Raw genomic sequence first — 27,461 nt, forward strand, 5'->3', positions numbered from 1 at the left:
GTCTTTATTCAGGTCGTTCTGATCTAATAGTGTCAGTGCAGTCAAATTAAAAGTATTGTTGAATATTAAGTGTCATATATATGAGGAGCAGCTGCTGTCTGTGGCCTGGAATGTCAACAACACATCTTGGAAAAAATCAGCGTTGGTATTTAAGTTATCGCTCTGTCATGAGAGCTGATTTAGCCACGTCCGTCCCATGACAGCTGAATCACAAATCTGACCTACTGGAGACACTGTTCTCAATCTCAGGAGCTTCTTCATGAACAGATTGGGCAGCTCTTTGTCGTGTCTGACTGCATCTGTAGCATCACTGGAACTTGAGATAGTTATCTTGACTTAGTTCACACTGAGTTCAAGCCGGTGTGCTTAAACTGTGGCAGAATTAGGGCAGATTATTGACCCGGTTCGGCCTGTCAGTGGCGCTGGTGCATTGATGCTCAAATATCAGACATAATTCCTCTGAAAAATTGAAACAATTATCGCTACATTAAAAAAAATTGCGTGCTGAATTTATTTTAAAAAGCAGCATCAAGTGGATCCACGCTACATTGTATTGATTACAATTGAGTTACGTGAACAAAAGAAATTTAAGTTCATGTAGTTGCATGAGTTTTTTTAAGTAATGTAAACAAGGATGATTTGAGTGCAGCTCACAACAGTGAAAGTTAAAAAAAATTGAGTGTACCAAATTGTAGTAACACTTGAGAGTCCAATTCTCACGATTACCTAGTTGCTTATTAGCATGCATATTATTGGCTGTTTATTAGTACTTATAAAGCACATATTAAATGATTAGTTCACTTCAAAATGAACATTTCCTGATAGTTTCCTCACCCGCATCTCATCTAAGATGTTCATGTCTTTCTTTCTGAGTTTTTTGAGGAAAACATTCCAGGGTTTTCCTCCACATAATGGACTTCAATGGGAACCAACGGTTGAAGGTCCAAATCAATGCAGTTTCAGAGGAAGAGCTTCAGAGACTCTGATGATCCCAGAGGAATAGAGTCTGATCCAGACAAACCATCGGACATGTATTAAAATAAAAATAAAAATGCATGTACTTTTTAACATAAATTGCTCATCTTGCTCTGCTTTGCGACACCCCACGGATTGCACAATCACGTCGGAAGGGTCACACTAGACGTAGGCAGTCAATTTATTATTATGTGTTTAGTAAATGTCGGATGGTTTGTCTGGATTTTAATTCGTTACCGCTGTTTGAAAACGGCTCTCCTGAAGCATGAGAATTTCCCATAATATGAAAGCTATTTAGTTGTAACCATCTCTTAGCTCTGTATCTGTATGCTTGATGAAAAATGTGGTCTCTATTTGCACTGAAAATTGAGTACTTGATTATGGTTATTGTTTGCACTAAAAGGCGCCTGCACTGATCCGCTCTTCCGGTTATGATTTTGAGGGAAAGCAGCTCTGTTTATCATATGAGATACATTTAAGTGTGTTTAAAACGATGTTATGACGTTACTCCGTGCGTTCACTTGTTCACACTGCTAAGAGTAAAGCGCTCCTGCCAAATAAAAGCCGAAACCGAGAGTAGCGCAGATATGATGCGATTGACAGGCGACTCCCTCAAATGCTATGTTGAAACGTCCCGGTCCGCAGTTAAAATAGCAATTTTCTCACAATTTACAAATAGTTGGAAACATCTGGGATATTGTAGGTACTCAACTGAACAAAATATATAACGCTGGCCTAGTGGTTTTTGGATATTTTACTGCAAAAATACTACATAGTGCACCTTTAATATCTATGATCAGTTTGTAGGAAGAAGTTCAGTTAGGAGGTCAACAGAAGCTCGTGCAGAATACTAGGGGCGGACATTGAGAATTAGCTTCGGCTTAAATGTTGTAGTATGTACTGTGTTTATGTGACATACTTGTCCCTATTCAAATAAACAAATAAACAAATAAAAAAATAATAATAATACAGTACTGCTGTTGTTTTTTACTGTATATGACAATTCATACTCAGAAAGTAGAAATGAAATTACATTCATTACAAGATGATTAGTTAAAACATTTCAAATGCATCTGCAAACTATTTTTAATTTCTAGTAGGGCCGGGACTTTAACGCGTTAATTAAGATTAATTACGCAAAAAATAAATAACATAATTTTAACCACACTTATTTTTGCACCACGGAACATTTTTCAATGAATGAGTTTCGACGGACCGATTATACTGGAGCACCAAGTAGCGCTCCGGAGTCACGAGAACAACAAACCATAGTGAACATGAGCGAAGAAGCTGATGAGACCGCTTTGCTCGGCCCCGTGGATGGGAAATTTTGTTTTAAAAAACGAAAGGATGAAAGCGTCGACAAGAGCATTGTGTGCAAGCTATACAACAAGGAATTTGCATATCACATCGAGCCTCAAATATCACAAATATGCTTTTGCTACACTTACTGGCAAACATTGCACTGGTCTGCTGGACTGAAATAAATAAACTATATTTTGTTGATTAAGCTTATGTATTCAGTCATTATTCAATGGTATACTAAAAATACATGTGAAAAATTACTTCTCACTGTTCTCAGGTCAAGTATTTAAATGCGATTAATTTCGATTAATTAATTACAAAGCCTCTAATTAATTAGATTAATTTTTTTAATCGAGTCCCGGTGTTCTGTCGATTTTTCCTACCTTGTCAGATTTTCCTACCGTAGCGCAAAATTATGGCTATATCTATCGATCCATCCTACCGCATCGAAAAATCCTACTGCATGTTAACGTAGGCCTATATGACTAATTTGCGTGAAATAATTCAGCGTAAATTTACCAAAGAATCCTATATTGGGGGAAACTATTTTACAGTGCCCAAAAGGGTAGGATGATTTTACAGTGCAAAACGCCCCATCAGATTATCATACCATTATGAAATAAACAGGTAGGATGATTTTACAGTGCAAAACGCCCCATCAGATTATCATACCATTATGAAATAAACAGGTAGGATGATTTTACAGTGCAAAACGCCCCATCAGATTATCATACCATTATGAAATAAACAGGTAGGATGATTTTACAGTGCAAAACGCCCCATCAGATTATCATACCATTATGAAATAAACAGGTAGGATGATTTTACAGTGCAAAACGCCCCATCAGATTATCATACCATTATGAAATAAACAGGTAGGATGATATTATAGTACAAAACGCCCCATCAGATTATCATACCATTATGAAATAAACAGGTAGGATGATTTTACAGTGCAAAACGCCCCATCAGATTGTCAAATAAACAGGTAGGATGATTTTACAGTGCAAAACGCCCCATCAGATTGTCATACCATTATGAAATAAACAGGTAGGATGATATTATAGTACAAAACGCCCCATCAGATTATCATACCATTATGAAATAAACAGGTAGGATGATTTTACAGTGCAAAACGCCCCATCAGATTGTCAAATAAACAGGTAGGATGATTTTACAGTGCAAAACGCCCCATCAGATTGTCATTGAATTATGAAATAAACAGGTAGGATGATATTATAGTACAAAACGCCCCATCAGATTGTCATACCATTATGAAATAAACAGGTAGGATGATTTTACAGTGCAAAACGCCCCATCAGATTATCATACCATTATGAAATAAACAGGTAGGATGATTCTTCTTTTGTTCAGAAACTACGTAATCACTAAAAGTAGATTCCACAGGGAGACTGATGGTGGAAAGCTAAAAAAAAAACAAAAAACATTTTAATCTGAAAACACTTAATAAAATGGACACTAAAAGGGACGGTACCCCACAGACATAGAATGTGACTTAACACTGATTGGACTATATATCTAGAGGCAGAACAAACTGTTTAGATTTTCACACACGTGAAAGGTCACAATCTTATTTCTGTTTGGGACAGAAACAAGAAACAAGATTTTAATCAGAAACAAGATAAATTTTTTTACCCCATTTGCAGAAAACTCACTTCATTTTGATTTTATTTTAAAGAAAAAATATTGCATCATTTTACTTATCTAGTAAAAGTATTTTGATTTAAGAGTTTTTTTAAAATATATATTTTGGACTAGAAACAAGACAAAAATACTAAATAAGAAGAGCATTTTTTTTTTTGCAGTGTACAATCCTTTTGACATAGGCTAGTATAATAAACTGCTGAACGACTCCACATGCACACTCACTGGCATTTCTACAGGAACTTCTGCAGGAAACACTGCCTCTCTCCCATACATTAAAAGAAAAGGGGAGTGTTTTGTGGTAGTGTGGACCTTAGATCGGAGCGAAAACAAGGTGGCCTCCAGATAAAAATCCCAGTCATTTTGCTGGTCGTTAACCAGTTTCTTTAGGGCTCTAAAATGAAAAAAAGTCAAGTTTTGTAGATGGCTTATAAACCTGGTGTGAAAGCCTTTTTAGTGCACTGAACATGAAGATTACAGAAGAACTAGAAGAAATATTTCCTCTTTTCTTGGGATAATTTATGCTTTATGTATATGGTTAACAGTGTGTTAACAGTTTTTTAACAGTATGATATTAGAAGGTGTGTGTGTGTGGGGGGGGGGGGGTAATAAATGATAATAAAATTAGTAAAACTTACCGTTTAATGTTATCATTGGTCTTTTCATCAAGGCCATTAGTCTGAGGATGGTAAGCTGCTGTCACACTTCTTTTGATACGCAACATTTCACAAAGCCTATAGTTAAGCTAAAGAAAAACAGGTCACACATTAGATTTTGGTTCACTGCACACTATTAAATAACTAGTGATTTTAACTTTTGTAATGATACTATTTAAATGCACTTACTTCATTTACAAATTCTCGTCCTTGATCTGAAAGAATTCTTTGGGGACAGCCATGTCTATAAATAATAGAACAGAGATTTTTGGCTACTTCCGTTGCGGTTTTTGTTTTTAAAGGAAAGGCCTCAACCCACTTCGAGAAATAGTCTGTGGCTGTGAGGATGTACTTAAATCCATCTGTAGTTTCAGGTAACGGCCCTACTAAATCAATTCCAGCAAGTTCCCAAACAGCAGAAACCTATAAAATAATTCAAATGTAAAGTAGGTTTAGTGTGTGTGGTTCAGGTTTACATGGGCATTGGCTGACTATGGTAAAATGGGTATCAATGTTCTCAGCACGACACAAGGAATCTACATATATAATTTATATGTAATTTAAATGTAATATATTTCACATGTATTTCTTAAATACATACATTTGTGTATTTATATATAAATTCATATTATACATATGAAAGTACAAAATAGTTATCATTTACACAAACACTTTAAATTTGGATGTGCTTAATTGCGTTTAATCTATTTATAAGCCCAACACACACACACACACACACACACACACACACACACACACACACACACACACACACACACACACACACACACACACACACACACACACACACACACACACACACACACACACACAATATTGCTGCACTTATTTACCTTGATACACTGTAAGGTCTGCACAGCAGTCAAAGGCTTTCCTACTTTTTGGCACTGGTCACATTCCAATACCTTTCAGGAAAAAAAGTTTTCTATTTCTATAATATTTTATATCATATAGTTGTAAGCTGACACATATATACCTCTACCTATATAAAATAACACATACCCAATTTTCAACATCAACTGACATGCCAAACCAATAAAATCTGGCACAGATGGCAGCACGTGTTTTGCCAATTCCGGTGTGCCCACCAATTGGAGAGGAATGCAATTCTTCAAAGATCACCCTGGCTTCTTCTTTGGTTCTGATGACTCTTCTGCTTTCATAAAATAGGTCTCCATCTAGAGTGAACATATGTACCGATCAGGCATAACATGACGACCTTTCTAATATTGTCGGTCCAAAACAGCTCTGACCCGTCGGGGCATGGACTCCAGACCTCTGAAGGTGTGCTGTGGTATCTGGCAACAATATGTTAGGAGCAGATCCTTTAAGTCCTGTGAGTTTCTGTTGGGCCTCCATGGATCGGACTTGTTTGTTCAGCACATCCCACAGATGCTCGATTTGATTGAGATCTGGGAATTTGGAGGCTAAATGAACACTTTGTACTACTCAGAACATTCCTGAAGCATTTGTGCTGCCACAGCCACCAGGGAATACCGTTTACATGAAAGGGTGAACATGGTCTGCAACAATGCTTAGGTCAAGGCTACATGTCAAAGTAACATCCTCATGAATTGGAGGACCTTTGTCATTTTCCAAATTAAATAATAAAAAGTAATTTACTTATTTTTTAATATTATTTATGTCATATCTCTCAGAATCATAACACAATAATGCTGCAATAAAAGTGCTCATAATTTTGTGTACTGATGTAGTGACAGTCAAGTGCACTATAGGAACAAGGCTCCGGTTAGAATTGGATTTACCCTCAAAGACAGCGAAGCGCCTCCAACTGGGCCAATAGTGCAATTTCTCATGCAACTATTTTGTCACAGCTGTCAAATTCATAGAACCACAACTCAATATTATGTTACAGTAAAAGTGTTCATAATGTTGTATAGTGACAGTCAAGTGCACTAGGGCAATTTGTCATGAAACTGTATGTCATCATACCTTTCAGAATCATGGGATCATATCTTCATAATGTCACAGTAAAATTGCTCATAATGTTGCATGGTGACAATCAATTGGGCACACTGGACATAAGACACCAATGAAACTTTAACAACCCTAAATGGCTCAATAATGTGATGGCTCTTAACTCCATAACTGCAAAATGGTACAGTAACCAACAATGCAAGAGTTTCAATTAAATGCAATTTAATTCACATTCACTTGAATAATGCTTTTCACTATACATTTATCAGAGCAGCTATACAGATAATGCATGTTTCTATGTTCAAAATGCAAAAGTCTGTTACGAAATGATATCAGAAAGTAATCAGATAACATGATAATGTTGCATAATCATCCATGTTTGATGTTCTGGAGTCCTTATTCAAAGGTGTTGGATTATCTGACGTCTTCATTCATAACAGGCTGGATCCAAGGTGGAGCTGGTATAATGTCTAGTTACCTTGTAATATTGAAATTTATAAAGATTGTTTTAATTAGTGTATTAAATGTATTCATTAATACATAAAAAGGAGGACATGTGCAATAATAACAAAAAAACAAAAAAAACCGCAGAATTAGTTAGAAAAAAAAAGTCTTAAGTATAAGTAGCTAAAATCTATTAAGCTGAAATTAGCCTATACTGAAATTCATGTGCCTTTATATTTTTACAGTCTATTTTCGGTCGTATATTAGAGCTATTTGCATTTAATTCGTTTATTCTGAGAATAGACACAAGCAACATAACACTTAGAAAAAGCGTGAAAAAGAGAAAAAAACGCACGTTCACTAAATTGGGCGTGAATAAGAACATTTACATTAAAAGGATATTGTTGTAAAAGAAAATCAAGATTCCAACATGTATAATTAAACAAATAGGCTATGATTGATACCTTTTAGATTGAATTTCAGTGCATATCTTCGTAGGTTCTGCTTTTTTGACTTATCATACCCATCCGGGTATGATCCTACCAATATGTAGTTGTAGACTGAATTCCACTTATCTTCCATATCTGTTAAAAAGAAAAGAAAAGAGAGACAAAAAACCCACAAATAATAAACAGATAGATAAAAAAATCTATCTATCTATCTATCTATCTATCTATCTATCTATCTATCTATCTATCTATCTATCTATCTATCTATCTATCTATCTATCTATCTATCTATCTATCTATCTATCTATCTATCTATCTATCAAACAATCATTTTAAAATTGTCCACTAACCATGCATACCAAATTTTTGGTATGAAAACTTACCTACTACATGTAGAAATTCAAGCGCAATTAATAAAAAATAAACAGAAACATTCATAAACTTACCTAGGCTAGCTACTATATGTAGAAATTCAAGCGCAATTAATACAAAATAAACAGAAACCTTCATAAACACCTACTGCATGCAGAAATTCAAGCGCAATTGATACAAAATAAACAGAAATATTCATAAACTTACCTACTACATGCAGAAATTCAAGCGCAATTAATAAAAAATAAACAAAAATAGTTCAAAACTTACCTTACACGAGCGCCAGCAGCACGAAATTATGGGCGTGATGGTCAGCGTGTAAAAAATGATGCAATATTGATGTGCGCATGCGCAGTTAGCCCCGGTAGGACAATCTGACGGGTAGGATGAAATGTCATGACACCGGCCCTAATTTCTAGTTATGCATCTCATCATTGTGTATTTCTTAAAAACTATGTACTGGTGAACCCGATCTCGTGTCTCGTCTCGTGAGATAAGTGTCTTATCTCCTGATACCGTAGTTTTTATGTTATATATTTGATATCAAAGTCTGTGTGTTTGTCGTCCTGCAGCTGAAGGAGTTCCAACAGAAGACTATCCCATCCACAGGAAGCGCTGGACCAAAGAAGAAGAGGAAAGTGAAAGGAGGCGATCAGACGGACGCTCCTGCTGACAGACGCTCTCCGGATAATGTGAGTCAGGTGCGAAATCGACCCTCGCTCTGAGAAACCTGTGCTTCGCCGGCCGGATGAGATTGAATGTCTCTTTTGTTTGTTTTGACGGATCAGTTAGTGGCACTTTCCCACGGCAGGTTTTAATCCTCGAGTCAGGATCTAAAATAATGAACACACACATAATGAATTATATATCCTCTCACCATTTGAGGGACTGTTTTAGCCTAGTCCTACTATTATTATATTAGTCATGTTCGCACTGACACAACAGCCAGTAATTACAAGTCTATAGCGCTTTATACAATACAGATTGTTTCAAAGCAGCTTCACGTGTTATAATGATTCAGTGATGCAAACAGAGTTCAGTTGTGATGTACAGAAGCTTTAAACACACAATAAACAGTCATTATTCAGAGTTTAATTACAGAGAGTCTGATCCAGGGTTGCTACTACACATATTAAACATTTCTGTTAATTCAAAATAAATCTGCAAAAAATGTAATAAATATTACATAAAAAAATAAATAAACCAAAATTACAAAATGTTGCCTTTGCAAATAAGTTGAAGCACTGCACTGATTAGCTGGAAATGAATGAAAGTTTTAACTTAAACTTAAAAAAAAAAATGCTTTTAATAATTTTGCTGTTATTAATACAGCTGAAAAAAATTAAATAAATGTTATTATTATTTATAGTTTAAGTTGAAGTACTAAAATGACTAACTGGAAATGCGTAACTAAAACTAACAAAAGAATTCAGTTAAAAAGCAGTACAGTTAAATATAAATAATTAGAAATATAACATTTTTGTAAATAAACATGAATATACATACACAAAAATATATTAATAAAATCAATAAAAAACAAGAATGTGTGTCGTATAGGTAATTGATTTAATATATTAATGTATAATCATTTAAATTCTCTATAATGATTAAAGCATTGGACTAATATATTTTATATAATCAGTTAACGAACAGCATTGCTGCAAAATATAAATATATAAAAATATATTACATTTGTTGTACTGATTTTAATTATTTAATGACTAGGTATTAAATTATTAAACAACTTTTATATTTATTATAATTAAATGTATTAAAATAAATAAATCTAAAAATGTAATTTCTTGTACTTTGTTTAATTGAATTAATTATATTTTATTACATTTATTAAATGAATAAAAAACAATAATGTGTGTTGTATAGGTAATTGAATATATTAATGTAATCGTTTAAATTATCTATAATGATAAAAGCATTACATTAATATATTTAATATAATTGTACTACTGCAAAATATAAATATATAACAATTGTCGTACTAAGTATTAAATTAATATATTTAATATAATTAAATAGGCACACTGTACTGTTTTGTATACTTTCCGTAAAACTCTTTGCCATTACTTTCTCTCCCTGATATATTATATTATAGTATATTATATTTCACGCCATATGTTTTGATAGAAAATAATAAATGTAATAAACTATATTCTGTTTGTTATGATGTGTGTGTATGTCCTTAATTCATTGCTGGTTCTGTTTGTTGTTGCTCTAAGGAAAAACTAATTAAACCTAAATATACATTTTTAGTTTATAAAAAATAAATAAAAAAGGACATGCATTTAACAATTACTGAAAACCGATAATATAAAAAAATATAGCTGCAAGCAGCAATTGTCGGGGCCAAGCGAAATGAAGACCCTAAGACATGCCAGCATAGGTAGCTAGGAGTATAAGACCAACTGCAACAATGAGCCATTAAATACTTATTAAGTTGATTTTAGGCAAAAAAGCAGTACAATTTTAAATACAATCAATAATAATGATTTAATGGTTTATCATTTTCGACCAACAGGTGGCACTGTTACGAAACTGATGTGGTGTAGTCAGACTGAGGTGGAAATGACACATGCAAAGTTTGGTGTCAATATGTCAAAGCATTGCAGAGATACAGCCTCAAGAGTCATTTTTGCATCATAGCTCAACTGTGTTGCTGTGGTATATATGAAAACTGTTTTGTCTATCAACACGAAATCCATAATTATTTGTTCACATGGTCTGGAGACGATACGATTCAATTTTGGTGAAAATTGGACAAACGGTCTAGAACGAGTTTGAATAAGTAGGTTTTTAACCAATAACAAGATAGAGGGCAGAGAGGTTTGCCAAATATGGACAAAATTGGTATCTATGTTCTCGGCAGGAGCCAATGAATGTGACCAGTCTCATTACAATAGGCTAATTTAATCAAAAGTTATTAGCATTTTGTACTCCTTATTACAACTTTTGACCACAAGGTGGCGCTGCCCGAAAACTTTTTGAGTACCCTCAGGGCATGGAGCAGAAGACACATACCGAGTTTTGTAATGATACGCTAATGCATTCGTTAAGTGTAACATTAGCATTTTATACCCAAATACTGCATTGAAGTCAATGGGTATTTCATGTTTTGTTCTATTATAGCCCCACCAAGAGGCACAATCCCACCATTTTTTTTATTTGTCCTCAGTATGAGCCCATACATATACGTGTCGAGTTTGGTGAAAATATCTCATTTTGTTTTGGAGTTATAAACATTTACATGAAAAAACACGAAAAAAATGACTGACACCTGACTTTGATTGGATTTTACTACCCCTTACTATCAATATTTTGAGATTTGGGCATTAGCGTAAATCTATCGACCTATGTTTTCGAACTTCTGAGGCTGGTTTCGTCTCGATCGGACTAGCGGTTTTGAAGATATCAGCTAATGTTTTTTAAGCACTAAATTACAATGCTGCGCAAACCATACGCCGAAACCTGGCAAGTCTGGTATTATTGGACTCGGCAAGGATTCAGGAGACAAAAAAAGTTACTCCCATCCAAATATGTCAACCACACCCAAAGATATAAGCTTTTGGGAAAAAAAATTCTCCACTAGGTGGCGCTGTTTCGAAACATATCAGGCTACTTCAGGGCATGGTGCTGATGACCCATACCAAGTTTCGTAACAATCCGTTCATGCGTTCATAAAATACAGCATTTTAGCACATAATTCAAAATGGCCGACAGCCAAAAAGGCAGACCTAGTAAACTTGGATATCAGTTGACTCGACATGACTCCCCGTATCTAAGGAGATACATTTTATGATTTTTGGATAAATGGTTTAGAAGTTATAAGCCAAAATAGCCCTTTTTTGTATCTCCGGACCAGTAGGGTGCACTGCGCCGAAACACTGCATGTTGTCTCAGGTCATGCTTGTGATGACATGTACCAAGTTTGGTTTGAATACGATAAAGCGTTGCAGAGATATGGCCTTTAGTGTGCTTTTGCAACCTCTACGTAAAATTTGTTCGCACATTTATCGTAAACGATTTGAAGAATCAACATGAATTCCATAACTTTTTGTCACCATGGTCTGAAGATGATCTGGTTCAATTTTCGTGCAAATCAGATGAACCATCTAGGACGAGTTCGAAAAAGTAGGTTTTTTGGAAAATTAAAAATGGCGGGTAATTTTTATGACGCAAAACAACGTCATAGGGTGCAATCAAATCGGCTTGAGGCAAGGAGTCAGAGAAAATTTGGATTTTGTTTCTAGCCCTTTTAGTTCAAGAGTTATTAGCATAAACATGAGTGCAACTTTGGACAGTTGGTGGCGCTAGAGGGATTGAGTTAGAGACTCAAAATTTGTTATATTGACAGTTGTGACTATCCTTTATATGTGTGCCAGATTTCATCATGTTCCCGCGAGCGGTTCTATGGGCTGCCATTGACTTGTGAGCGGAAGAAGAATAATAATAATAATAAATATAGCTGCAAGCAGCCATTATCGGGGCCAAGCGCAAAGAAGAAGACAAGACATGCCAGCATGGCTGGAAGTCTCAAGCCAACTGCAACAATGAGCCATTAAGGACCTATTAAGTTGATTTTAGGCAAAATAGCAGTCAAATTTTAAATACAGTCAATAATAATGGTTTAATGGTTTATCACTTTCGACCAATAGGTGTCACTGTTACGAAACTGATGTGGTTTAGTCAGATTGAGATGACAATGACACATGCAAAGTTTGGTGTCAATATGTCAAAGCATTGCAGAGATACAGCCTCAAGAGTAATTTTTGCATCATGGCTCAACTCTGTTGCAGTGGTATATGAAAACTGTTTTGTCTATCAATCCGAAATCCATAAGTATTTGTCAGCATGGTCTGAAGACGATACGGATCAATTTTGGTGAAAATCGGACAAACGGTCTAGGATGAGTTTGAAAAAGTAGGTTTTTAACAAATAACAAGACGGAGGACAGATAGGTTTGCAAAATATGGCACAATTGGTATCCATGTTCTCGGCATGAGCCATTGACTGTATTATGACCAGTTTCATTACAATGGGTTAATTTAATCAAAAGTTATTAGCATTTTTGTACATTTTATTACAACTTTTGACCACAAGGTGGCGCTACCCCGAAACTTTTTGAGTATCTTCAGGACATGGAGCGGAAGACACATACCGAGTTTTGTAACGATACGCTAATGCATTCGTAAATTATAGCATTAGCATTTTAAACCATAATACTGCATTGAAGTCAATGGGAATTTCATGTTTTGTTTTATTATAGCGCCACCAAGAGGCACAATCCCACCAATTTTTTTATGTGTCCTCATAGTGAGCCCATACATATGTGTGTCAAGTTTGGTGAAAATATCTCATTTTGTTTTGGAGTTATAGACATTTATATGAAAAAACACGTAAAAAAGGACTGACACCTGACTTTGATTGGATTTTACTACCCCTTACTATCAATATTTTGAGATTTGGGCATTAGCGTATAGCTATCGACCTATGTTTCCGAACTTCTGAGGCTGGTTTCGTCTCGATCGGACTAGCGGTTTCGAAGATATCAGCAAATGTTTTTTAAGCACTAAATTACAACTCTGCGCAAACCATATGCCGAAACCTGGCAAGTCTGGTATCGTTGGAGTCGGCAAGGATTCAGGAGACCAAAAAACACACTCCCATCAAAATATGTCAACCACACCCAAAGTTATAAGCGTTTGAAAAAAAAAATTCTCCACTAGGTGGCGCTGTTTCGAAACTTCTCAGGCTACTTCAGGGCATCGTGGTGATGACCCATACCAAGTTTCATAACAATCTGTTCATGCGTTCATAAAATACAGCATTTTTGCACATAATTCAAAATGGCCGACATCCAAAATGGCCGACATGGTAAAATTGGATATCAGTCGACTCGGCATGACGCCCTGAATCTAATGAGACCAATTTTATGATTTTTGGATAAACGGTTCAGAAGTTATAAGCCAAAATAGGCATTTTTCGTATCTCCGGACAGGTAGGTGGCGCTGCGCCGAAACGCTGCATGTTGCTTCAAGTCATGCTTGTGATGACATGTACCAAGGTTGGTTTGAATACGATAAAGCGTTGCGGAGATATAGCCTTTAGTGTGTTTTTGCAACCTCCACGTAAAATTTGTTTGTGCGTTTATTGGAAACGATTGGACGAATCAACTTGAATTCCATAACTTTTTGTCAACATGCTCTGAAGATGATCTGTTTCAATTTTCGTGAAAATCGGAGCAACGGCCTAGGAGGAGTTCGAAAAAGTAGGTTTTTCAGAAAATTCAAAATGGCGGGAAAATTTGCATACCGGAAAATGACATCATAGGGTGAAATCGAATCGGCTTGAGCCAAGGAATCCGATGAAAAAAGAATTTTGTTTCTAGCCCTTAGGGGTCAAAAGTTATAAGCATAAATATGAGTGAAACTTTGGACAGGTGGTGGCGCTAGAGGGATTGAGTTAGAGGCACCAAATTTGCTATAGTGACAGCTCAGACTGGCCTCTATGAGTGTGCCAAATTTCACAACTTTTTACCATACGGTTCTATGGGCTGCCAGAGACTCCTATGGCGGAAGAAGAAGAAGAAGCAGAATAATAAATATAGCTGCAAGCAGCCATTATCGGGGCCAAGCGCAAAGAAGAAGACAAGACATGCAAGCATGGCTGGAAGTCTCAAGCCAACTGCAACAATGAGCCATTAAGGACCTATTAAGTTGATTTTAGGCAAAATAGCAGTCAAATTTTAAATCCAGTCAATAAATATAGCTGCAAGCAGCCATTATCGGGGCCAAGCGCAAAGAAGAAGACAAGACATGCCAGCATGGCTGGAAGTCTCAAGCCAACTGCAACAATGAGCCATTAAGGACCTATTAAGTTGATTTTAGGCAAAATAGCAGTCAAATTTTAAATACAGTCAATAATAATGGTTTAATGGTTTATCACTTTCGACCAATAGGTGTCACTGTTACGAAACTGATGTGGTTTAGTCAGATTGAGATGACAATGACACATGCAAAGTTTGGTGTCAATATGTCAAAGCATTGCAGAGATACAGCCTCAAGAGTCATTTTTGCATCATGGCTCAACTCTGTTGCAGTGGTATATGAAAACTGTTTTGTCTATCAATCCGAAATCCATAACTATTTGTCAGCATGGTCTGAAGACGATACGGATCAATTTTGGTGAAAATCGGACAAACGGTCTAGGATGAGTTTGAAAAAGTAGATTTTTAACAAATAACAAGATGGAGCACAGATATGTTTGCAAAATATGGCAAAATTGGTATCTATCTTCTCGGCATGAGCCAATGAATGTATTATGACCAGTCTCATTACAATAGGCTAATTTAATCAAAAGTTATTAGCATTTTTGTACATTTTATTACAACTTTTGACCACAAGGTGGCGCTGCCCCGAAACTTTTTGAATATCTTCGGGACATAGAGCGGAAGACACATACCGAGTTTTGTAACGATACACTAGTGCATTCTTAAATTATAGCATTAGCATTTTAAACCGTAATACTGCATTGAAGTCAATGGGAATTTCATGTTTTGTTTTATTATAGCGCCACCAAGAGGCACAATCCCACCAATTTTTTTATGTGTCCTCGTAGTGAGCCCATACATATGTGTGTCAAGTTTGGTGAAAATATTTCATTTTGTTTTGGAGTTATAGACATTTATATGAAAAAACACGTAAAAAATGACTGACACCTGACTTTGATTGGATTTTACTACCCCTTACTATCAATATTTTGAGATTTGGGCATTAGCGTATAGCTATCGACCTATGTTTCCGAACTTCTGAGGCTGGTTTCGTCTCGATCGGACTAGCGGTTTCGAAGATATCAGCAAATGTTTTTTAAGCACTAAATTACAACTCTGCGCAAACCATATGCCGAAACCTGGCAAGTCTGGTATCGTTGGAGTCGGCAAGGATTCAGGAGACCAAAAAACACACTCCCATCAAAATATGTCAACCACACCCAAAGTTATAAGCGTTTGAAAAAAAAAATTCTCCACTAGGTGGCGCTGTTTCGAAACTTCTCAGGCTACTTCAGGGCATCGTGGTGATGACCCATACCAAGTTTCATAACAATCTGTTCATGCGTTCATAAAATACAGCATTTTTGCACATAATTCAAAATGGCCGACATCCAAAATGGCCGACATGGTAAAATTGGATATCAGTCGACTCGGCATGACGCCCTGAATCTAATGAGACCAATTTTATGATTTTTGGATAAACGGTTCAGAAGTTATAAGCCAAAATAGGCATTTTTCGTATCTCCGGACAGGTAGGTGGCGCTGCGCCGAAACGCTGCATGTTGCTTCAAGTCATGCTTGTGATGACATGTACCAAGGTTGGTTTGAATACGATAAAGCGTTGCGGAGATATAGCCTTTAGTGTGTTTTTGCAACCTCCACGTAAAATTTGTTTGTGCGTTTATTGAAAACGATTGGACGAATCAACTTGAATTCCATAACTTTTTGTCAACATGCTCTGAAGATGATCTGTTTCAATTTTCGTGAAAATCGGAGCAACGGCCTAGGAGGAGTTCGAAAAAGTAGGTTTTTCAGAAAATTCAAAATGGCGGGAAAATTTGCATACCGGAAAATGACATCATAGGGTGAAATCGAATCGGCTTGAGCCAAGGAATCCGATGAAAAAAGAATTTTGTTTCTAGCCCTTAGGGGTCAAAAGTTATAAGCATAAATATGAGTGAAACTTTGGACAGGTGGTGGCGCTAGAGGGATTGAGTTAGAGGCACCAAATTTGCTATAGTGACAGCTCAGACTGGCCTCTATGAGTGTGCCAAATTTCACAACTTTTTACCATACGGTTCTATGGGCTGCCAGAGACTCCTATGGCGGAAGAAGAAGAAGAAGAAGCAGAATAATAATAGGAACACTAACGATTTCAATAGGTGCCTCCGCACCTTCGGTGCTTGGCCCCTAACAAGCAGCCATTATCGGGGCCAAGCGCAAAGAAGAAGACAAGACATGCCAGCATGGCTGGAAGTCTCAAGCCAACTGCAACAATGAGCCATTAAGGACCTATTAAGTTGATTTTAGGCAAAATAGCAGTCAAATTTTAAATACAGTCAATAATAATGGTTTAATGGTTTATCACTTTCGACCAATAGGTGTCACTGTTACGAAACTGATGTGGTTTAGTCAGATTGAGATGACAATGACACATGCAAAGTTTGGTGTCAATATGTCAAAGCATTGCAGAGATACAGCCTCAAGAGTAATTTTTGCATCATGGCTCAACTCTGTTGCAGTGGTATATGAAAACTGTTTTGTCTATCAATCCGAAATCCATAACTATTTGTCAGCATGGTCTGAAGACGATACGGATCAATTTTGGTGAAAATCGGACAAACGGTCTAGGATGAGTTTGAAAAAGTAGGTTTTTAACAAATAACAAGACGGAGGACAGATAGGTTTGCAAAATATGGCACAATTGGTATCCATGTTCTCGGCATGAGCCATTGACTGTATTATGACCAGTTTCATTACAATGGGTTAATTTAATCAAAAGTTATTCGCATTTCTGTACATTTTATTACAACTTTTGACCACAAGGTGGCGCTACCCCGAAACTTTTTGAGTATCTTCAGGACATGGAGCGGAAGACACATACCGAGTTTTGTAACGATACGCTAATGCATTCTTAAATTATAGCATTAGCATTTTAAACCATAATACTGCATTGAAGTCAATGGGAATTTCATGTTTTGTTTTATTATAGCGCCACCAAGAGGCACAATCCCACCAATTTTTTTATGTGTCCTCATAGTGAGCCCATACATATGTGTGTCAAGTTTGGTGAAAATATCTCATTTTGTTTTGGAGTTATAGACATTTATATGAAAAAACACGTAAAAAAGGACTGACACCTGACTTTGATTGGATTTTACTACCCCTTACTATCAATATTTTGAGATTTGGGCATTAGCGTATAGCTATCGACCTATGTTTCCGAACTTCTGAGGCTGGTTTCGTCTCGATCGGACTAGCGGTTTCGAAGATATCAGCAAATGTTTTTTAAGCACTAAATTACAACTCTGCGCAAACCATATGCCGAAACCTGGCAAGTCTGGTATCGTTGGAGTCGGCAAGGATTCAGGAGACCAAAAAACACACTCCCATCAAAATATGTCAACCACACCCAAAGTTATAAGCGTTTGAAAAAAAAAATTCTCCACTAGGTGGCGCTGTTTCGAAACTTCTCAGGCTACTTCAGGGCATCGTGGTGATGACCCATACCAAGTTTCATAACAATCTGTTCATGCGTTCATAAAATACAGCATTTTTGCACATAATTCAAAATGGCCGACATCCAAAATGGCCGACATGGTAAAATTGGATATCAGTCGACTCGGCATGACGCCCTGAATCTAATGAGACCAATTTTATGATTTTTGGATAAACGGTTCAGAAGTTATAAGCCAAAATAGGCATTTTTCGTATCTCCGGACAGGTAGGTGGCGCTGCGCCGAAACGCTGCATGTTGCTTCAAGTCATGCTTGTGATGACATGTACCAAGGTTGGTTTGAATACGATAAAGCGTTGCGGAGATATAGCCTTTAGTGTGTTTTTGCAACCTCCACGTAAAATTTGTTTGTGCGTTTATTGAAAACGATTGGACGAATCAACTTGAATTCCATAACTTTTTGTCAACATGCTCTGAAGATGATCTGTTTCAATTTTCGTGAAAATCGGAGCAACGGCCTAGGAGGAGTTCGAAAAAGTAGGTTTTTCAGAAAATTCAAAATGGCGGGAAAATTTGCATACCGGAAAATGACATCATAGGGTGAAATCGAATCGGCTTGAGCCAAGGAATCCGATGAAAAAAGAATTTTGTTTCTAGCCCTTAGGGGTCAAAAGTTATAAGCATAAATATGAGTGAAACTTTGGACAGGTGGTGGCGCTAGAGGGATTGAGTTAGAGGCACCAAATTTGCTATAGTGACAGCTCAGACTGGCCTCTATGAGTGTGCCAAATTTCACAACTTTTTACCATACGGTTCTATGGGCTGCCAGAGACTCCTATGGCGGAAGAAGAAGAAGAAGAAGAAGAAGAAGAAGCAGAATAATAATAATAGGAACACTAACAATTTCAATAGGTGCCTCCGCACCTTCGGTGCTTGGCCCCTAATAATGGTTTAATGGTTTATCACTTTCGACCAATAGGTGTCACTGTTACGAAACTGATGTGGTTTAGTCAGATTGAGATGACAATGACACATGCAAAGTTTGGTGTCAATATGTCAAAGCATTGCAGAGATACAGCCTCAAGAGTCATTTTTGCATCATGGCTCAACTCTGTTGCAGTGGTATATGAAAACTGTTTTGTCTATCAATCCGAAATCCATAACTATTTGTCAGCATGGTCTGAAGACGATACGGATCAATTTTGGTGAAAATCGGACAAACGGTCTAGGATGAGTTTGAAAAAGTAGATTTTTAACAAATAACAAGATGGAGCACAGATATGTTTGCAAAATATGGCAAAATTGGTATCTATCTTCTCGGCATGAGCCAATGAATGTATTATGACCAGTCTCATTACAATAGGCTAATTTAATCAAAAGTTATTAGCATTTTTGTACATTTTATTACAACTTTTGACCACAAGGTGGCGCTGCCCCGAAACTTTTTGAATATCTTCGGGACATAGAGCGGAAGACACATACCGAGTTTTGTAATGATACACTAGTGCATTCTTAAATTATAGCATTAGCATTTTAAACCGTAATACTGCATTGAAGTCAATGGGAATTTCATGTTTTGTTTTATTATAGCGCCACCAAGAGGCACAATCCCACCAATTTTTTTATGTGTCCTCGTAGTGAGCCCATACATATGTGTGTCAAGTTTGGTGAAAATATTTCATTTTGTTTTGGAGTTATAGACATTTATATGAAAAAACACGTAAAAAATGACTGACACCTGACTTTGATTGGATTTTACTACCCCTTACTATCAATATTTTGAGATTTGGGCATTAGCGTATAGCTATCGACCTATGTTTCCGAACTTCTGAGGCTGGTTTCGTCTCGATCGGACTAGCGGTTTCGAAGATATCAGCAAATGTTTTTTAAGCACTAAATTACAACTCTGCGCAAACCATATGCCGAAACCTGGCAAGTCTGGTATCGTTGGAGTCGGCAAGGATTCAGGAGACCAAAAAACACACTCCCATCAAAATATGTCAACCACACCCAAAGTTATAAGCGTTTGAAAAAAAAAATTCTCCACTAGGTGGCGCTGTTTCGAAACTTGTCAGGCTACTTCAGGGCATCGTGGTGATGACCCATACCAAGTTTCATAACAATCTGTTCATGCGTTCATAAAATACAGCATTTTTGCACATAATTCAAAATGGCCGACATCCAAAATGGCCGACATGGTAAAATTGGATATCAGTCGACTCGGCATGACGCCCTGAATCTAATGAGACCAATTTTATGATTTTTGGATAAACGGTTCAGAAGTTATAAGCCAAAATAGGCATTTTTCGTATCTCCGGACAGGTAGGTGGCGCTGCGCCGAAACGCTGCATGTTGCTTCAAGTCATGCTTGTGATGACATGTACCAAGGTTGGTTTGAATACGATAAAGCGTTGCGGAGATATAGCCTTTAGTGTGTTTTTGCAACCTCCACGTAAAATTTGTTTGTGCGTTTATTGAAAACGATTGGACGAATCAACTTGAATTCCATAACTTTTTGTCAACATGCTCTGAAGATGATCTGTTTCAATTTTCGTGAAAATCGGAGCAACGGCCTAGGAGGAGTTCGAAAAAGTAGGTTTTTCAGAAAATTCAAAATGGCGGGAAAATTTGCATACCGGAAAATGACATCATAGGGTGAAATCGAATCGGCTTGAGCCAAGGAATCCGATGAAAAAAGAATTTTGTTTCTAGCCCTTAGGGGTCAAAAGTTATAAGCATAAATATGAGTGAAACTTTGGACAGGTGGTGGCGCTAGAGGGATTGAGTTAGAGGCACCAAATTTGCTATAGTGACAGCTCAGACTGGCCTCTATGAGTGTGCCAAATTTCACAACTTTTTACCATACGGTTCTATGGGCTGCCAGAGACTCCTATGGCGGAAGAAGAAGAAGAAGAAGCAGAATAATAATAGGAACACTAACGATTTCAATAGGTGCCTCCGCACCTTCGGTGCTTGGCCCCTAATAATAGGAACACTAACGATTTCAATAGGTGCCTCCGCACCTTCGGTGCTTGGCCCCTAACAAGCAGCCATTATCGGGGCCAAGCGCAAAGAAGAAGACAAGACATGCCAGCATGGCTGGAAGTCTCAAGCCAACTGCAACAATGAGCCATTAAGGACCTATTAAGTTGATTTTAGGCAAAATAGCAGTCAAATTTTAAATACAGTCAATAATAATGGTTTAATGGTTTATCACTTTCGACCAATAGGTGTCACTGTTACGAAACTGATGTGGTTTAGTCAGATTGAGATGACAATGACACATGCAAAGTTTGGTGTCAATATGTCAAAGCATTGCAGAGATACAGCCTCAAGAGTAATTTTTGCATCATGGCTCAACTCTGTTGCAGTGGTATATGAAAACTGTTTTGTCTATCAATCCGAAATCCATAAGTATTTGTCAGCATGGTCTGAAGACGATACGGATCAATTTTGGTGAAAATCGGACAAACGGTCTAGGATGAGTTTGAAAAAGTAGATTTTTAACAAATAACAAGATGGAGCACAGATATGTTTGCAAAATATGGCAAAATTGGTATCTATCTTCTCGGCATGAGCCAATGAATGTATTATGACCAGTCTCATTACAATAGGCTAATTTAATCAAAAGTTATTAGCATTTTTGTACATTTTATTACAACTTTTGACCACAAGGTGGCGCTGCCCCGAAACTTTTTGAATATCTTCGGGACATAGAGCGGAAGACACATACCGAGTTTTGTAACGATACACTAGTGCATTCTTAAATTATAGCATTAGCATTTTAAACCGTAATACTGCATTGAAGTCAATGGGAATTTCATGTTTTGTTTTATTATAGCGCCACCAAGAGGCACAATCCCACCAATTTTTTTATGTGTCCTCGTAGTGAGCCCATACATATGTGTGTCAAGTTTGGTGAAAATATTTCATTTTGTTTTGGAGTTATAGACATTTATATGAAAAAACACGTAAAAAATGACTGACACCTGACTTTGATTGGATTTTACTACCCCTTACTATCAATATTTTGAGATTTGGGCATTAGCGTATAGCTATCGACCTATGTTTCCGAACTTCTGAGGCTGGTTTCGTCTCGATCGGACTAGCGGTTTTGAAGATATCAGCAAATGTTTTTTAAGCGCTAAATTACAACGCTGCGCAAACCATATGCCGAAACTGGGCATGTCTTGTATCGTTGGACTCGGCAAGGATTCAGGAGCCCAAAAAAGCTACTCCCATCAAAATTTTTCACTCACACCCAAAGTTATAAGCGTTTGAAAAAAAAGAATTATCCACTAGGTGGCGCTGTTTCGAAACTTCTCAGGCTACTTCAGGGCATCGTGGTGATGACCCATACCAAGTTTCGTAACAATCCGTTCATGCGTTCATAAAATACAGCATTTTTGCACATAATTCAAAATGGCCGACATCCAAAATGGCCGACATGGTAAAATTGGATATCAGTCGACTCGGCATGACGCCCTGAATCTAATGAGACCAATTTTATGATTTTTGGATAAACGGTTCAGAAGTTATAAGCCAAAATATGCATTTTTCGTATCTCCGGACCAGTAGGTGGCGCTGCGCCGAAACGCTGCATGTTGCTTCAGGTCATGCTTGTGATGACATGTACCAAGTTTGGTTTGAATACGATAAAGCGTTGTGGAGATATAGCCTTTAGTGTGTTTTTGCAACCTCTACGTAAAATTTGTTTGTGCGTTTATTGAAAACGATTGGACGAATCAACTTAAATTCCATAACTTTTTGTCAGCATGCTATGAAGATGATCTGTTTCAATTTTCATGAAAATCGGAGCAACGGCCTAGGAGGAGTTCGAAAAAGTAGGTTTTTCAGAAAATTCAAAATGGCGGGAAAATTTGCATACCGGAAAATGACATCATAGGGTGAAATCGAATCGGCTTGAGCCAAGGAATCCGATGAAAAAAGAATTTTGTTTCTAGCCCTTAGGGGTCAAAAGTTATAAGCATAAATATGAGTGAAACTTTGGACAGGTGGTGGCGCTAGAGAGATTGAGTTAGAGGCACCAAATTTGCTATAGTGACAGCTCAGACTGGCCTCTATGAGTGTGCCAAATTTCACAACTTTTTACCATACGGTTCTATGGGCTGCCAGAGACTCCTATGGCGGAAGAAGAAGAAGAAGCAGAATAATAAATATAGCTGCAAGCAGCCATTATCGGGGCCAAGCGCAAAGAAGAAGACAAGACATGCCAGCATGGCTGGAAGTCTCAAGCCAACTGCAACAATGAGCCATTAAGGACCTATTAAGTTGATTTTTGGCAAAATAGCAGTAAAATTTTAAATACAGTCAATAATAATGGTTTAATGGTTTATCACTTTCGACCAATAGGTGTCACTGTTACGAAACTGATGTGGTTTAGTCAGATTGAGATGACAATGACACATGCAAAGTTTGGTGTCAATATGTCAAAGCATTGCAGAGATACAGCCTCAAGAGTAATTTTTGCATCATGGCTCAACTCTGTTGCAGTGGTATATGAAAACTGTTTTGTCTATCAATCCGAAATCCATAACTATTTGTCAACATGGTCTGAAGACGATACGGATCAATTTTGGTGAAAATCGGACAAACGGTCTAGGATGAGTTTGAAAAAGTAGATTTTTAACAAATAACAAGATGGAGCACAGATATGTTTGCAAAATATGGCAAAATTGGTATCTATCTTCTCGGCATGAGCCAATGAATGTATTATGACCAGTCTCATTACAATAGGCTAATTTAATCAAAAGTTATTAGCATTTTTGTACATTTTATTACAACTTTTGAGCACAAGGTGGCGCTGCCCCGAAACTTTTTGAATATCTTCGGGACATAGAGCGGAAGACACATACCGAGTTTTGTAATGATACACTAGTGCATTCTTAAATTATAGCATTAGCATTTTAAACCGTAATACTGCATTGAAGTCAATGGGAATTTCATGTTTTGTTTTATTATAGCGCCACCAAGAGGCACAATCCCACCAATTTTTTTATGTGTCCTCGTAGTGAGCCCATACATATGTGTGTCAAGTTTGGTGAAAATATTTCATTTTGTTTTGGAGTTATAGACATTTATATGAAAAAACACGTAAAAAATGACTGACACCTGACTTTGATTGGATTTTACTACCCCTTACTATCAATATTTTGAGATTTGGGCATTAGCGTATAGCTATCGACCTATGTTTCCGAACTTCTGAGGCTGGTTTCGTCTCGATCGGACTAGCGGTTTCGAAGATATCAGCAAATGTTTTTTAAGCACTAAATTACAACTCTGCGCAAACCATATGCCGAAACCTGGCAAGTCTGGTATCGTTGGAGTCGGCAAGGATTCAGGAGACCAAAAAACACACTCCCATCAAAATATGTCAACCACACCCAAAGTTATAAGCGTTTGAAAAAAAAAATTCTCCACTAGGTGGCGCTGTTTCGAAACTTCTCAGGCTACTTCAGGGCATCGTGGTGATGACCCATACCAAGTTTCATAACAATCTGTTCATGCGTTCATAAAATACAGCATTTTTGCACATAATTCAAAATGGCCGACATCCAAAATGGCCGACATGGTAAAATTGGATATCAGTCGACTCGGCATGACGCCCTGAATCTAATGAGACCAATTTTATGATTTTTGGATAAACGGTTCAGAAGTTATAAGCCAAAATAGGCATTTTTCGTATCTCCGGACAGGTAGGTGGCGCTGCGCCGAAACGCTGCATGTTGCTTCAAGTCATGCTTGTGATGACATGTACCAAGGTTGGTTTGAATACGATAAAGCGTTGCGGAGATATAGCCTTTAGTGTGTTTTTGCAACCTCCACGTAAAATTTGTTTGTGCGTTTATTGAAAACGATTGGACGAATCAACTTGAATTCCATAACTTTTTGTCAACATGCTCTGAAGATGATCTGTTTCAATTTTCGTGAAAATCGGAGCAACGGCCTAGGAGGAGTTCGAAAAAGTAGGTTTTTCAGAAAATTCAAAATGGCGGGAAAATTTGCATACCGGAAAATGACATCATAGGGTGAAATCGAATCGGCTTGAGCCAAGGAATCCGATGAAAAAAGAATTTTGTTTCTAGCCCTTAGGGGTCAAAAGTTATAAGCATAAATATGAGTGAAACTTTGGACAGGTGGTGGCGCTAGAGGGATTGAGTTAGAGGCACCAAATTTGCTATAGTGACAGCTCAGACTGGCCTCTATGAGTGTGCCAAATTTCACAACTTTTTACCATACGGTTCTATGGGCTGCCAGAGACTCCTATGGCGGAAGAAGCAGAATAATAAATATAGCTGCAAGCAGCCATTATCGGGGCCAAGCGCAAAGAAGAAGACAAGACATGCCAGCATGGCTGGAAGTCTCAAGCCAACTGCAACAATGAGCCATTAAGGACCTATTAAGTTGATTTTAGGCAAAATAGCAGTCAAATTTTAAATACAGTCAATAATAATGGTTTAATGGTTTATCACTTTCGACCAATAGGTGTCACTGTTACGAAACTGATGTGGTTTAGTCAGATTGAGATGACAATGACACATGCAAAGTTTGGTGTCAATATGTCAAAGCATTGCAGAGATACAGCCTCAAGAGTCATTTTTGCATCATGGCTCAACTCTGTTGCAGTGGTATATGAAAACTGTTTTGTCTATCAATCCGAAATCCATAACTATTTGTCAGCATGGTCTGAAGACGATACGGATCAATTTTGGTGAAAATCGGACAAACGGTCTAGGATGAGTTTGAAAAAGTAGATTTTTAACAAATAACAAGATGGAGCACAGATATGTTTGCAAAATATGGCAAAATTGGTATCTATCTTCTCGGCATGAGCCAATGAATGTATTATGACCAGTCTCATTACAATAGGCTAATTTAATCAAAAGTTATTAGCATTTTTGTACATTTTATTACAACTTTTGACCACAAGGTGGCGCTGCCCCGAAACTTTTTGAGTATCTTCGGGACATGGAGCGGAAGACACATACCGAGTTTTGTAACGATACGCTAATGCATTCTTAAATTATAGCATTAGCATTTTAAACCGTAATACTGCATTGAAGTCAATGGGAATTTCATGTTTTGTTTTATTATAGCGCCACCAAGAGGCACAATCCCACCAATTTTTTTATGTGTCCTCATAGTGAGCCCATACATATGTGTGTCAAGTTTGGTGAAAATATCTCATTTTGTTTTGGAGTTATAGACATTTATATGAAAAAACACGTAAAAAAGGACTGACACCTGACTTTGATTGGATTTTACTACCCCTTACTATCAATATTTTGAGATTTTGGCATTAGCGTATAGCTATCGACCTATGTTTCCGAACTTCTGAGGCTGGTTTCGTCTCGATCGGACTAGCGGTTTCGAAGATATCAGCAAATGTTTTTTAAGCACTAAATTACAACTCTGCGCAAACCATATGCCGAAACCTGGCAAGTCTGGTATCGTTGGAGTCGGCAAGGATTCAGGAGACCAAAAAACACACTCCCATCAAAATATGTCAACCACACCCAAAGTTATAAGCGTTTGAAAAAAAAAATTCTCCACTAGGTGGCGCTGTTTCGAAACTTCTCAGGCTACTTCAGGGCATCGTGGTGATGACCCATACCAAGTTTCATAACAATCTGTTCATGCGTTCATAAAATACAGCATTTTTGCACATAATTCAAAATGGCCGACATCCAAAATGGCCGACATGGTAAAATTGGATATCAGTCGACTCGGCATGACGCCCTGAATCTAATGAGACCAATTTTATGATTTTTGGATAAACGGTTCAGAAGTTATAAGCCAAAATAGGCATTTTTCATATCTCCGGACAGGTAGGTGGCGCTGCGCCGAAACGCTGCATGTTGCTTCAAGTCATGCTTGTGATGACATGTACCAAGGTTGGTTTGAATACGATAAAGCGTTGCGGAGATATAGCCTTTAGTGTGTTTTTGCAACCTCCACGTAAAATTTGTTTGTGCGTTTATTGAAAACGATTGGACGAATCAACTTGAATTCCATAACTTTTTGTCAACATGCTCTGAAGATGATCTGTTTCAATTTTCGTGAAAATCGGAGCAACGGCCTAGGAGGAGTTCGAAAAAGTAGGTTTTTCAGAAAATTCAAAATGGCGGGAAAATTTGCATACCGGAAAATGACATCATAGGGTGAAATCGAATCGGCTTGAGCCAAGGAATCCGATGAAAAAAGAATTTTGTTTCTAGCCCTTAGGGGTCAAAAGTTATAAGCATAAATATGAGTGAAACTTTGGACAGGTGGTGGCGCTAGAGGGATTGAGTTAGAGGCACCAAATTTGCTATAGTGACAGCTCAGACTGGCCTCTATGAGTGTGCCAAATTTCACAACTTTTTACCATACGGTTC

General features: G+C 37.3%; 1 protein-coding gene across 14 annotated transcripts in view; it reads left to right on the forward strand.

Annotated features, from left to right (window-relative positions):
* Positions 1-27,461, forward strand: part of golga2 (golgin A2) — a 71,367-nt gene that overhangs the window by 1,461 nt on the left and 42,445 nt on the right. For 7 of the 14 annotated variants that reach the window (XM_067439735.1, XM_067439736.1, XM_067439742.1 and 4 more), the window contains exon 2: positions 8,398-8,526. In XM_067439735.1, the coding sequence (XP_067295836.1) occupies positions 8,398-8,526 (129 nt within the window). The remainder of the gene's footprint in view (positions 1-8,397; positions 8,527-27,461) is intronic. The other 7 variants (XM_067439737.1, XM_067439744.1, XM_067439745.1 and 4 more) reach the window with 1 other exon arrangement.

This window comes from Pseudorasbora parva, chromosome 3, assembly GCF_024679245.1.
Source record: "Pseudorasbora parva isolate DD20220531a chromosome 3, ASM2467924v1, whole genome shotgun sequence".
Lineage (NCBI taxonomy): Eukaryota > Metazoa > Chordata > Actinopteri > Cypriniformes > Gobionidae > Pseudorasbora > Pseudorasbora parva.